General features: G+C 40.6%; 1 protein-coding gene across 9 annotated transcripts in view; it reads left to right on the forward strand.

Annotated features, from left to right (window-relative positions):
• LOC123322864 (rap guanine nucleotide exchange factor 2-like) overlaps positions 1–14,733 on the forward strand; it is a 61,211-nt gene that overhangs the window by 31,779 nt on the left and 14,699 nt on the right. For 8 of the 9 annotated variants that reach the window (XM_044910918.1, XM_044910917.1, XM_044910919.1 and 5 more), the window contains 6 exons: positions 1,692–2,042; positions 4,820–5,223; positions 7,964–8,729; positions 10,989–11,200; positions 11,335–11,485; positions 13,973–14,531. In XM_044910918.1, the coding sequence (XP_044766853.1) occupies positions 1,692–2,042; positions 4,820–5,223; positions 7,964–8,729; positions 10,989–11,200; positions 11,335–11,485; positions 13,973–14,531 (2,443 nt within the window). The remainder of the gene's footprint in view (positions 1–1,691; positions 2,043–4,819; positions 5,224–7,963; positions 8,730–10,988; positions 11,201–11,334; positions 11,486–13,972; positions 14,532–14,733) is intronic. The other variant, XM_044910920.1, reaches the window with a different exon arrangement.

Genomic DNA, 14,733 nt, shown 5'->3' on the forward strand with positions numbered 1-14,733 from the left:
CATTATACAGACACTTTTTTTGATATCAATCCAGTGGCGTACTATGATTTTCTCCTACAGGTTTATTTGCTGAGCTATTACATAAAGTTGTTTTTTTTTCTGTTATACCTGTTGGAAAAAATCATAGTACGCCACAGGATTGCTATAAAAAAAGTGTCTATAATGTTTTCATTTCAACATCCTAGCTCAAACAGAAACGGAGATAATGACCAAAATTGAAATTTTAATTTTGACCTATAACTCGAAAACAAAAGAAGATAGAGGAATGCAGTTGATGGCATTATTAGTTTCTCGAAAAAAGACGACTGCATAGTGCCATGCTCTATCCCGTTGGGTTGAAAATGTTGTAATTCAGGTATCACCAATTTTGCCCACCCTATACAGCGTGGGCTAAATTCGGTGGGATTGAGTGGCAGCTCTGTAATCGTAAGAGCTAGAAAAAAATGGATGGCACGTTTCCCACTTCGATTTTCGAAAGATTGTTAATGGCCAAAACCGCATACCTCTGTCTTCTTTTGTTTTCAAGTTATAAGTGAAAACTCATACTTCGGCTCTTCGTACTGGTGCCTCTATTTCGTAAAGTATCAGTGATTTAGAAAACAAATGTTACATTCTATAGACACTTCTTCATGTAGAATGCAGTGTCGTAGTCAAAGATTTTTTTCAGTCCGCCACTTAGTGATATAGTGATGACTTTTATTCTTTTAAATATAAACCCTGTGTTATTTTTACATATTTTTTCTGATTCAGAATATATAACATACGTCGTGTCTCTGATTGTTCTTCCAATAAAAAGACTCAAAAACTAGTTCGGTCCAGTTGGCAGCTCATTTCATTGAAAATATGATAATGAACTTTATGCTCCTAAATTGTGTCAGGTTATTAAACGACACAGGCTTTGCCTTAAGTTGATTTCCTTAGGTTTATTATTCATATATTAAAATTGTAACAACCTTGTAGATTTCAAAGAATAAACCTCATTATTATCACTTATATGAGAGGCTTTAAACATCACCTTCATTCCGGATATTTGAAAGGATAAAAAAAATTTCCAATATGGAATGAATCACATTCAAGAAATTTTATAAACCTGGATTAAACTGTATTTGTGTATATGTTCCGAAACCTTTTCAACTAGTAGATAATCTAAATACCAGTACCACAGGCTTTCCAAACGTCTTCACAAATAAAGCTGTGCCACTACTAGTAGAGGTAAATTGGTAAATATGAAGTAGTCATGGAAATTCTCATAATTTCCTCATTTCCCTAGCATCAGCTTCTCGAATATCCGGAATGAAAGTGGTCTCCAAAATCTTTCATATCCTGACACAACATAAGAGCATACAGTTCATTATCATATTATCAATGAAAATGACCTGCCAACTTGACCGAACTAGTTTTTGAGTTTTTTTATTGGAAGAACAATTACAGTCTCGAGGAATTTTTAACTGGTCCCATCTTTTTTTGGGATTTTTACATATTCCAAAAGAGCAACCTCTTCTAGGAGTAAAAATTCTAAAAAAAATTTTTCTCAAAGGTGGGGGTGGCATATATCCTCATGCCTTCCCCCCCCCCACTGGAATCGCCCTCGCTATGCGTAGGATGTTGTTTAATGACGAAATATAGGATGTTTTTTATAGGTTATATTTGATTCTACCATATCATATAAAAATTTTTTCATTTTTTTTCAGATTGACTATCCCGACATCGAGAGAAGTCAGAGAGCTTTCGCGCATCCGCTGCCGCCGATCTCTATGGATCACCCGCCGCCGCCGCCTCCCGCGACGCAGCATCGGAACGTGAACATCATGTTCGACGACGTGTACGGCGGCCCCAACGTGACCACCTCCGTCAGACCTAACCTCTACTACAAGTGCAGCAGGGGCTCCCATTCGTCGGACACGAGTTCGGCCTACAGCGGCTCCGACACCATGGCCTCCAACCATTCGGAGATGGACAACGCCGAAGACGTCGACCTGACCGGGCTGATGGAGAGCGCCGTCGACAGCGACGAAGAGGACGATCTGGCAGAAAGCATAGATGTGAGACACTCTTTTAAATTTTTCGATATGACCCTTATCCCCTCTTTGGCACTCATAAATCCATTATTTTAGCTTCTGGATTAGTTTTTTTCATTCTATGATGTGCTCTGTTCACTCTGAGCTGATTTTCGTTTATTGACACTCGGCCTTGACGCCATTTTTCCAAGTGCATAGAAGAAAATTCCATTCGCCTTTCCGCCCTCTATGGCCTAGTTGTCACTCGGCCTTTACTCCATTTTTCCAAGTGCATAGAAGAAAATTCTATGCGCCTTGCCGTCCTCTGTGACAACTAGGCCATAGAGGACGGTCTGAGGGAATACCTTCTCTGATCCCTTTCGAATCGTCAAAATTCTGTGAAGAATGTCATTCTCTCGAAAATATCGGCTAGAAACTCTGGAACAAATCCGCACGGGACGTTCTAAATTGGGTAATTGTACATTTGCGAAATATCCGTATTTATCTCGTTACGCTAGTTTCACTCCGGATCTGAATATCAAAGGAATACCCTTGAATCGAATTAATGCGATATTTGCATCGAGCAAAAATGCCTTAATGATTCCCATGGACACTAGATTTAACTGGAGAGCGGTATTTTTATCTGTGAAATGGTGAATTTAGGTTATGATGGTTCTCCCAGTGAAGAATAAATGTTTGGAAGATCGAAATTAGTTTTCAAATTATTCTATCAATATTGAAATTATCTCTAGTTAATACTAAATGTTGACCCATCCAAAAATAGCGTTTTATTACACATTAAAATAATTGTAGCGAAAACAATGGTAAATATAGATAACATTTATATAGCGTCAGGTAAACAGGTATCACATATTATTATTATTTCCGGAACTGAATAGAGTTCAAGCAGGAGTTCATATTATTTCGTTAATCTAGACAGGGCTTTTCAAGGTAGCATATGAAGTAATAATTAGGAAATATACGATTGTATGGGGGTTTTCGTTACTTTGAGGATATTCTACACAGAAACAGACCAATCAAGGAATTAATTCCAGCAGTAAAACAAGCAATAAAATGGAATTATCAAATGGCAGGTATTTCCTATGTACCCAGTGGGTTTTTCTGCCTTCCTGCTGAGCTTATTACAATCATATCCAGTATTTGTTTTGGTAATGCGATCAAAAGTTCTTTGCCTTTTTTCCAAACAAGCAGTAGAATGAACGGCTAATGACCTGAGTAGTCGATGCCGATACAAAAAAGAGAAAAAAAACCCAATAGAATGAGAGATGATATTCTTCCACCCCAAGTTCTTCACTTTACACAATCTATTCTAAAGTAATCTGGAAAAGGAAACCTCCAGCTATAAATTCCATCTTTCTGAATAGAGTGGAAATTTGAAGTTAAATATCTGGGGATTAACCCCAATAAGCTTCTGTGGAGTAAGCATATTGAGATCGCTGCTATTAAAGCAATAAAGGTCTTGATGGCGTGAAGAATTCTGGGGTTATAACCCAAAATGGACGTACGTCATGATTGTGAGACCAGTGATCACCTATGGGGCAACAGTCTGGCACAACAAGGCAAGTCAGAACAAAACGAGGAAATTTTTCGATATAATACAGAGGCTAACCGATGTTTACATCTCTGGAGCTATAAGAACGTGCCCAACTAGGGCACTAGAAATCATTACAGATCTCGCACAGCTAAATCTGGAGATAGGGCTGCTGATCTTGGAGAACATCAGGGCTATGTTGACTGAGATGTTGAGCGCGAGTACAATTGAACTTCTTCCATACATTCCTGTCTTTACTATTATCATACGAAGCTTTAGTTAGGCCTTAGACTCAATATCGACAAAACCAAAATCCTGGTAAGTCCGTCAGAAAGCCTTCAAACACATATCAGCCTAGGGTCTAGGGCTAACCTAGACACGGAAATACACAACCGTATCGATTCGGCATCACGGGCATTCTGGAAGCTAAAGGACAGAGTGTTTCAAAATCATGACCTCAATCTGAAGACCAAGACAGCTGTTTACAGAGCACTCGTCCTCCCAACGCTTCTTTACGGAAGCGAAAGTTGGACGCCCTACAGGCGACATATTAAACAGCTTGAACAAACGCAACAACGTCATCTAAGACAGATAATGCACATCAGATGGTTCCACAAAGTTTCGAATGCAGAAGTCTTGCAACGCGCGAGTTGTACAACAATTGAGACTCAAGTAACGAGGTCCCGACTCAGATGGAGCGGCCACATTCTGAGGATGCAAGACACAAGACTCCCCAAAATAGCTCTGTATGGCGAATTGACAGAGGGAGCCCGGATACCAGGAGGTCAGTATAAGCGGTTTAAGGATATACTACATCAATCCCTAAAATCAGTTAATGCCAATCAAAACTGGGAACAACTAATGTTAGACAGGTCACAGTGGAGGTCTTTGGGCTACAGTTATAATGGAAACTCGAGAATAATACACCGGCGGTCAGATCTGGTTGGTGACTATCCATGCCCGGAGTGTGGAAGGATCTGTAGGTCACGGTTGGGTCTCTTCAGTTACAGGAGGTCACACAGTCGCAATTAGCCCCAAGAAAGTATAAGTCTGTTCTTTTTTTCCTTTTTTTTATGTCTTTTTGTAGATTTATTCTCGGTAACGGGATACAGCAATCAATGAATGAATGAAAGATCTTAGGTTTTCTTTTCATAACGCCTCCATTCTTATTAGATGTGTTCACAGCTATAGATACGCGATTGCCTGGCGAAAGACGCCCCGGTACAATTGAACTACTCTCGATTCTATAACGCCCCGTTTGTAATTTCAGAGCCTCACGGTCAGAGACAGGGTACGCGACTGCCTGGAGAAAGACGCCTCGGAAAGGACAGAGGAGGACATCGAAACGCTGCTGGAGTTCACCCAGCACCTGACGGCGTTCACCAACATGACGCTGGCCGTCAGACGGGAGCTCTGCGCCGTGATGGTGTTCGCGGTGGTCGACAAGGCTGGCACCCTCGTGATAAACGACGGCGAAGAGCTGGACTCGTGGTCGGTGCTGATAAACGGCTGCGTCGAGGTCATCATGGGTAACGGGGAAGAGGTCCGGATATTGAACATGGGCGATTCCTTCGGCATACTGCCCACCATGGACAAGCTGTATCACAAGGGCGTTATGAGGACTAGGACGGACGATTGTCAGTTCGTTTGCATCACGCAGTCGGATTATTATAGGTGAGTGTTGCCCAAAGATGGGAGAGATATTGTAGGTAGAGGAAAGAGTGTCAATCAAGGTTAAGATCATTTGTCTATAACAAGTGGGCGAAGCGTAGTGACCATCACAGTGACAGTAGTAGCCTTTTTATGGATTTTGCCTGCTCTATCTATGATATCTCTATGTTCCAACAGGTTATGGGCCCAAGTTGATATTCGACTTGGGCAGATATAAGATTTGCATCGTTGAAATTTACATATACAGGGTGTATTTGAAGGTGAGGTTTTTTCAACAGAAGGTAGAACTGGTCGAAATGAAGCGTTTCACCAAAAATCAACTATACAAAACTTTCAAAATGACAAAGTTGAAAAAAAAAATTGAAAATGATTACTGAAATACACTGCGCAAAAAAATTAACGCACATTCTGAAAATCTCAATTTAAATGAAAGTTAACTCTACATTGACTTTATAACTAATTTTTTATGTTCTCTCGTGAAGATTTTGAACGAAACAAGACACATTAAATGGAATAACAATAACTATGTACAAAAAGTAAACTAATCACATCGGTGAAAAAAAAAATTTTTTTTTTCAACTCTTGAGTAAAATATTGACACACGTTTTGGCCATCAGGGGGTTGATTTTATGGAACAAAACTGAAAAATTCAACAGAATATACAGAAACTACTATATATACTTACCGTTTACAAAGATATGCCCGAATTTTGGGTGATAATAATAGTAAAAAAAAGGAAAAATTATGACTTATGCACGTAGCTTATGGCGAACCGACTGAACATAAATGAAATTCCTTCTTATAAAACTTCTGTAACTGACTCAAATTTTGGTAATGTCATCTACCAATGAACGATAGATCCAAATGATACAGAGATCATTGTGGAATAGCTTTCTGTTTTAATGAAATGGACACTGTTAACCCAATGATGCCATATGGGCTGGAAAGGGTTTATACTTGGTATTTCCACCCCTTGCGTTAATTACAGCTCGGCAACGACGGTTCATACTCAAAATGAGTGATCTTAAAATGTTCTGATCTGATCCTTCCCAGATTCCTCCGAGTTGGATTCCTAAGCCATTAAGAGTAGCTGGATGATTTTCTGAACTTCTCAGCCTTCTATTGAGGTTGTCCCAATCCTGCTCAGTAGGATTGAGATCTGGACTTCTTGCTGGCCATTCCATTCGAGAGACTTCAACCTCTTCAAGGTACTCCTGAACGATGCGCGCACGGTGGCGTCCATAAAAATGAAATTTTCACCACTTTATGGGGCAAATGGCACTACATGCTCTTCAAGAATGTTCCTTATATACTTATCAGCATTCATAGCTCCATTATCAACGACCACTAGGTCTGTGCGAGCAGTCAAAGATAGTCCACCCCATACCATATCGATCCTTCCCCGAAACCAGTAGTATTCAGGAACTTACACTGAGCATATATCTTTCATGTGGACGTCTGTATACAAGGAAACGTCGATCACAATGGTAGAGGCAGAATCTAGACTCATCTGTGAAGAGAACTCTTTCCCAATCGGCCTCTACCCAATGGATATGCTCTCTAGCAAAATCCAAACGCGCCCTTCGATGGGCTGGGGTAAGAGCTGGGGCTCTTGCCGCGACACGAGGCCTTAAATCATATTCTCTGAGGCGATTTCTTTTCGTCTGAGTGGTAATTTGCACCTCATGAGTTTGCTCAAGCTGAATTTGAAGGAGGCGAGCGGTTGCAAACCGTTGTCTCAACGAAGAAACTCTCAATTAACGTTCTCGAATGGCAGTTGTTACCCGTGGTCTACCCTGTTCAGGTCTTCGGACATTCATACCTGTCTCCCTGAATCGCTGCAACATTCTGGACACACTTGTATGGGAAACTCCAAACCTTTCTGCAATTCTTGTGTATGTTCACCCTTCTTCTCGCAAAACTACCGCTTGGGCACACTCCTCTTGGGTCGAATTGCGTGTTTCGCGTTGCATAGCGATCGAGTGTAGAAAATCAAACGAAAGAAAAACTATTGATCACTAGAATTGATGGAGAACAACTGATTTTAGAATGGAGCCAATACTTTCAAAATCTGATAATATCATCTTTTTTTATTCCTGCTGGGAAAAAACATCTGTATTGAAGAAAACCGTCGAAAGTAGATAACATATGCATGCATAATTCTAATATAAATAATTATCATTGAGAACACCTTCAGTTGTAGAATAAATTTGAGATTTCCATAATGTGCGTTAATTTTTTTGCGCAGTGTACTTCGAAATCTCACCAATGAAATTCGTCTAAATTATTCACGAATTTTTTCACAGTGGGCATCACAATCTTCTTGTTCGAACATTCCAACAATCGTCGTAAAAATGGGGAAACATCATAGCACTTTTTCAACATAACCAACATAAACACTTTCAAGAAACTGCCTCGATTTTCTACAATTTTTTTCACTCTAAATTGCACGATACAACAATTTTGATTCTCTCAAAAGTGACCTGATGCATCTAATCCGATGAACCATTCATTGTCCAGCCATATGTCTATGTTTTGTTTCGTTTTTGCGATGCTAGAGTCATCTTCCACAGTCCCGTACTTGAAATTCAATGATGACTTGTCGAACTTCTAGGGGTTGTATCTCAGCCATCTTGGATAATTTATACGGACAATTTTTGGTTAAAGGACTTCTGTCTTCTGTCAAAAAAAGCCTCACCTTTGAAAACGCCCTGTATATTGATTACCTTCGGTTATTCCGCAGAATATTACACCAAGGGGAAGAGAACATCAGACGACACGAGGAAGACGGCAAGGTGGTCATGGTGACCGAACTCAGGGGTTCCGTCGAGCCGAACTGCAACCGCAGGGGACACGTGGTCATCCGCGGCACGCCGGAGCGCCTGATGCTCCAACTGATCGAGGAGAACTCCCTGACGGACCCCACCTACGTCGAAGACTTCCTGCTGACGCATCGCACCTTCACCCCCAGCTCCTTGCACGTGGCCAGCAAGCTCCTGCAGTGGTTCCAGGACGCGGACGTACGAGACAGGGTGACCAGGGTGGTGCTGCTGTGGGTGAACAACCATTTCACCGACTTCGAGACCGACCCCGACATGATCGAGTTCCTGGAGACGTTCGAACAGAGCCTGGAGACGGAGAAGATGGGCGGCCAGCTCAGGCTGCTCCACATCGCGTGCGCGGCCAAGGCGCGCATCAGGAACGTGGTGCTGGCCAGGCCGAGCCGCGACGAACCGCTGAACTTTCAGATATTGGGCGGTTTCGAGCGCAACTTCGGCGTGTTCATCTTCAAGGTGGACAAAAAGTCGAAGGCCGAAGACGTGGGACTGAAGAGGGGCGATCAGATCTTGGAGGTGAACGGGCAGAGTTTCGAGCACGTGAGCCTGGCGAGGGCGCTGGAGATACTGAAGGGTACCACGCATCTGAGCATAACCGTCAAGTCGAACCTGCTGCAGTTCAAGGAGATACTGAACACGCCCGACAACTCGCCGAGGCCGAGGGGTAGAAAGGTGAGCTGGGGGTTCTTGACTTTCGCTCTATGTCTAGCTGATCATCCATTGCATCAACCCTTTCATTGTAGTATATCAGGAAGAATTCACCACGATATCAAATGTAAAAACGTTTCCGCCGGATAATGATCTTTTCCGCACTAGTGCGGCAAAGTGAGTTAAGGAATAGGAAAAAAGAAAAAGTCATATAAAAAAATAATGTTCCAAACTCATAAAGTGCCTTTCCACGGCAGCTTCTGGTGGCCCGGTTAACGTGCGAGAAAGTATTCCTTTCAGCACTTGTTAGGAAAATAAGTATTTTCCACGCCCGTGCTTTTTCACCCGCTTTTCGCATTCATTTCAGATTGAAAACTATCAAATTTCCCTATTAGTGTGGATAAGTCATTTTTGCCCTTGCTATTGGCTGATATTGAAACTCTACCGCACTAGTGCGGGAAAGAGATAATTTCGAGTCTGAATTGAGTGTGGGAAAAAGGGTAAAAAGTGTGGCATCGCAGGAAAAAGTTGTTTTCCTAACAAGTGCTGAGAATAATACTCTCCCGAACTCTGCATCTCGTCGCGGTCAACGGCAGTGGTGCGGGAAAACCACTTTATTCATGAACTGGGAACGTTACTTTTTCTACGACTTTGTTTTTGTCTCCATTTTCCCTTACTCATTTCAGTTTTCGCATTAGTGCGGGAAAAATGACACTCTGCTGATATCCGAGGAGAAAATCACTTTCCTGTTCTAGTGCGAGAATCCGTCAAGTGTTTTTGCCGTAAATACCTACCCACAGTAGTGCGGTAAAGTGAAGTTCCCAGATATTGGCGGAAAATGGGGTTTTCCAGCTCTAGAACTGGAAAACGCAAAATGATACTTTGAGAACTGAAATGAGTGATTAAAAGTGGAGAGATAAAAATCGTAGAAAAAAACTGAACTTCCCATCGTTCGGTCAATGGAAGTCGCGTGCGGAAAAGTATTACTTTCCGCAATTGTTGGGAAAATAATTAATTTGTACTGCAGTGCATTTTTACCCATTTTTCCGCACTGATATCATTTTCAGAAGTATCACTTTCCCACACTAATGCGGAAAAGACTTTTTTGTACTGGTTGTTCGGGGAAAGTGATTTTTTTCAGGCACTCAAGTGCGTGCGAGTGATAATTTCGAAACTAAAGTGGTTTGAAAAATGCACGTTCCCAACATATGCGGGAAGTGTTCAAGTCAACGACAGTATCGTGCGGAAAATAATTTTTCGCACATTTCACATTATTTCGCTGTATATATACTTCTGTCAGAGCCTCAACACGCACAATTTCATTTCATTCTGCACATTTTCTACAAATTCAAGGCGAGTCTTTAATTTATACATTCTTTCTATGCTCCAATAAAAAACATTTGTCATCTTCCATAATGCTGGATGCAAGAAACTTTTTAAATTATATGAGTATTTCATTTGTTATCTTTTCAGTAATATAATATGCAAATTCCGACGGTTATACTCTCAGAAACGCTGCCTTGACATAACATTTGTTACTTATATAGGGTGTTTCATGAACATTTCGAAGAAATTCAGAATATTGTCCTCTGAGTTATTTGCAGTCGAATTCGTCGATATTTTCGAAACGGCTTGACATATTTGAACAAGATTTGGTGAAAATGGAGACCTCTCTCCCTTGTCTTCAGCAACCAGAGTGGCGTGTGCTCTGGCATTCTTATTTTTGAAGAAAAAAATAGTACGACAGTGCCTTTTTTCCAAAATTAAATTCATTCAATTCAGAACACAAAGATTCCATCACTTTTCAGTAAAAATTTGAAAACCGTCAGTTAATGAAACCAGAAAGCTAATGAAATTAAAAGAATAGTTGAAATAGCTGCCTCCAGCTACCATACAAGAAGTGGTCCAGTCTTCTTCTCATGGATAGCCGAACGTCTTCTCCTATTGTTGGAAAACATGTACATATCTTCGGACGAAGGCCTACAAATAACTCAGTAACTCCAGTAGTCATGGAATAAATGGAGAGTTCTAAAGCAACAGTGTTTTCCCAAACCCCTTATCCATAGATATAACAGTTTCAGGGAATTATGGCACTTTGGTCAGTGATTAATGTCTTTAATCTGTTCGAACTGTTTGAAACACCCCGTATATTGTTTATACAATGTAAAATTCAAAGACTCGCCTCGCATCACACAGATCTCGACGATCGTTAGCGATCCTAATCGTCGCATGTCTCAAGGTGTGCAACAAACGGCTCTTAACTTAATTCAAAACCCCGTTCAGGTGAACGAGATATCAAAATTACAGCCCGATCCGAGAGCGAGGCTGTCCAGCGTGGACGGCATCTTAGCCGACGCGCCAGCAGCTCAGCCTGTCACGATCAACAGTCCGATGAAGGACGGTAGGAAGCCGACCAGTTTCATGACGTTGGGGCCTAAGAAGCGACTCCAGAAGGCTCTAATGAAGATGAATATCTTGCCTAAGAATATTATCAAGTGAGTTAATTGAACAATTCTATTGTTACCAGATGTACAAACTAACTATAGTGCATCTAGTTTTCTTCGAAGGATGGAAATTTATTTGTACCTTTGATACTTTATTGGATGTTATAATGTTGTTTACTTTTCAGCGTTGGAGTTGGTAGCGATCAAGTGGATAGTTTTAACTCGTCGTCTAGCCAAGGATCTAATCTGTATGAATCTCAAAGTAATCCTGATCTGGTGTCGATGTGCTACGATGACGGTGGTCGGAATAATGATTATCCGGAACATGTTCTCAAGGTAAGGGTAGTAGGAGGAACATTCCAACAACAAACGACTCGCGCGTCATGAACCCTTTCAACAAAAATCACCTATATAAGTATAACTTCCATGAAATACAACCTTATACGCCCCTGGATCGTGAAAAACGTGAAATCTAGAGAAACATCTCATCTTGGATGACTGAATCAGAAGAAGGATAAAAAGCAACAAGGAATTTCCGTATTTTTCGCATTATCTTGCAACTTGCGCGTTTTTTCATTTCATTTTGATACGTTATACACCCTGACAGAAAAATTCCCGAGACATCATTGTAAAAAGGTAGAGTTGAAAAAATTATTGATAAAATACCTATATCCAAATTCTAAACCCCTCTGCCCGCTGACATAAAACACCAGTGTAACAAAATATATGGGTTTGAGAACGATAAAATTTGTCTAAATTATTTAAAAAAAAATCGAATTTGTCACCAGAGCCTTATCGTTCAAAATTGTTCGCAGAGAGTCTTACCCAAAGTATAAATGGGGCTAAAATACAGTAACAATTTTAGAACTTCGTCAACTAACAATGTCCCAAGTACTTTCAAAACATTGTCTCTATTTTTCTACCCCGTTTTTGCCTCACGTCTCACAATACATCAATTTTTTTCAAAAGACCCCAGACAATTATTCAGACAGTCCTAAATGTACTGAACCATTGTAAATATATTCAGTCATCTTTTTCATTCCCCTACGTCGCCTTAAACAGTCCCGTATCTGTAATTTAACGAAACCGCACCAAACTGCGGAGGATGGTAACTTATCCATCTTGAATATTTTATAGGGGATATTTTCGGTGTAATGAATTCTTCCTTCTCACCCTTGGAAACAAGCTGTCAGGGTGGACAAAATTCGATGGGATTGAATGGCAGCTCTGTGACCGTAAGAGCTAGGTAAAAATGGATGGCACTACGCCACTGCATTCTACATGAAAAATTGCTGTAGAATGTAACATTTGTTTTTTCGATATCACTGAAACTTTAGGAAATACACCCCATTCTCTTTTATTTTAGCACTCGGTTGGCCATGGAAATTTGACACATTTCACTCTGTATAGTACGAAAATGTGGGGCTCAGACGCTTGTCAAAACATTTTTGGGTTTTAAATCAACGCTTTGTTGCCCGTTCTACGTAAAAGTTTCTGTTATTACGTATTTTATCACAATGTCGAATCACTTCGGAAAATATGTGACGAACATCATTGAAGTTTATACAAACTGATTGAAGGCATACCAAATCCAGTTATTTGCATGGAAAATTCAAGAGATCAGTATAATATCATAATATGCACTAGCTTGACGAGAGTTAATGTTCGTTATCTTCTTTGGCTAAAGTTTGAATACGTTCCATCAGTTGTAGATTTCAAAAATATTAAGCCGAAGATGAAATGCATATGATGCAGTGGTTGGGAATGGGTATCTCCCGAAGGAATTAACAGATGATTACAAGAATGTTAAATTCTTCAACAAAAATCATCTTGCATCAATATAAGTAAAAGGAATTGAAGGAAGTTTCAAGTCAAGATGAACTTCACCTTTGAACAAAAATTTCACATGAATAAACAATTAACAGGACAACTGGCGCGTACTTATGGCTGTTCACCTTAATACATTGATATAATAATTAGGTATTTATTGGTACCTTGAGACATTTACAATGTATAGGACAAGTCAAATGAAAAATAGAAAAATCAGTTTTCGGAAACTTATTCTACGATGACATTCATCGAAAATCCTGTAATAAACATAAAATAAATTCTCAAAAGCCACCACTTTTTTGGGTCTCCCAATAGAAGGTGATCCTCTTCATTCACTATCTTTCTGACTGTGGAAATACTCAGCTGAAATATAAGTCGTTTAGATTCAGATGAAAAATTAAATAAATTCCCTTACATTGAATATGTTCGCTTCCGTCTGACGTATTGTGGATTTTTTTGATTAGATTTTTAGAATAGGGTATAACTATTTGAATGAGCGGACCTGAATTCTAAATAGCACTTCCTGAAACCCTGTCTCTTTATTTCAATCAGTTTCGGCATTTTCGTAATGAAAATTGATATTACTTGTGGCAACGGCGTTATGACATTAACGACATTTCATGAGTGCCAACCTTACTCGGTTCTAGTTACAAAAATTTGAGAAAATTATTTCATGGCCAAACGACTGCTAAAATAAATGTGAATGGAGTATAGTGTCACAGATTCAGCTAGTTATTCTGAAGGTAATTTTGTTTTTCCAGGGGTGGCACAGCTCATTATAAAAACTTAAAATGGCTATATCTTTTTATCAGCGCCGAATCGGAAAAAAATGTTTCTTTTGATCTCAGGAATCTAGTGTTAAAATATTTGTACGAGACAAAGACTCACCCTGAAAATCATTTAAAACTTCTTCAGAAAAAACTTTTGAAGCTTCCATTTCACGCTACGTTTTAGGACGTAGATCGAACGTGAGATTAATCCGTGCTTTTGCAGGTTTACAAACCGGATCAAAGTTACAAATACCTGTTAGTTCATAAGGAAACGACCGCCCACGAGGTGGTGATGCTCGCGCTCCAGGAGTTCGGCATGACCGACCCCAGCAGCAACTTCTCCCTGTGCGAGGTGTCGGTCACCGACAACGAGACGCAGGCGATAAAGCAGAGACGGCTGCCCGACCAGCTGCAGAACCTTGCCGAGAGGATAGGACTGAGTAGTAGATATTACCTGAAGACGAACGGGGTGACGGAGACCCTGGTGCCCGACGAGCTTGCGCCCGAGCTGCTCAGGGAGAACGCGTTCCACTTCCTCCAGTTGAACGCCGTGGAGGTGGCCATCCAGCTGACGCTGCAGGATTTCTCGATATTCAGACAGATCGAGTCCACCGAGTACATAGACGACCTGTTCCAGCTGAAGTCGAAGTACGGCACGCCGATGTTGGACAAGTTCGCCGCTCTGGTCAACAAGGAGATGTTCTGGGTGGTCACGGAGGTGTGTTCGGAAACGAACCCTGTCAGGAGGATGAAGATCATCAAGCAATTCATCAAGGTTGCAAGTGAGTGGATATTTTCTATCTTATTTTGACGTTTTTGGGTAGGGGAGAACATAAAAGTACATACCGTCCTGGAAAATTATATTGGAAGCATGGTAGCAATGCATGAGCTAGAGGGCGCTTATGAGCTAGTTTCATATCTGTAACACACTGCTGAACAATTGATAGGGCTTATCAATTTCTCTTTATTCGTGGCTTTTCTAAA

Source organism: Coccinella septempunctata, chromosome 1 (genome assembly GCF_907165205.1).
Source record: "Coccinella septempunctata chromosome 1, icCocSept1.1, whole genome shotgun sequence".
Classification (NCBI taxonomy): Eukaryota; Metazoa; Arthropoda; class Insecta; order Coleoptera; family Coccinellidae; genus Coccinella; species Coccinella septempunctata.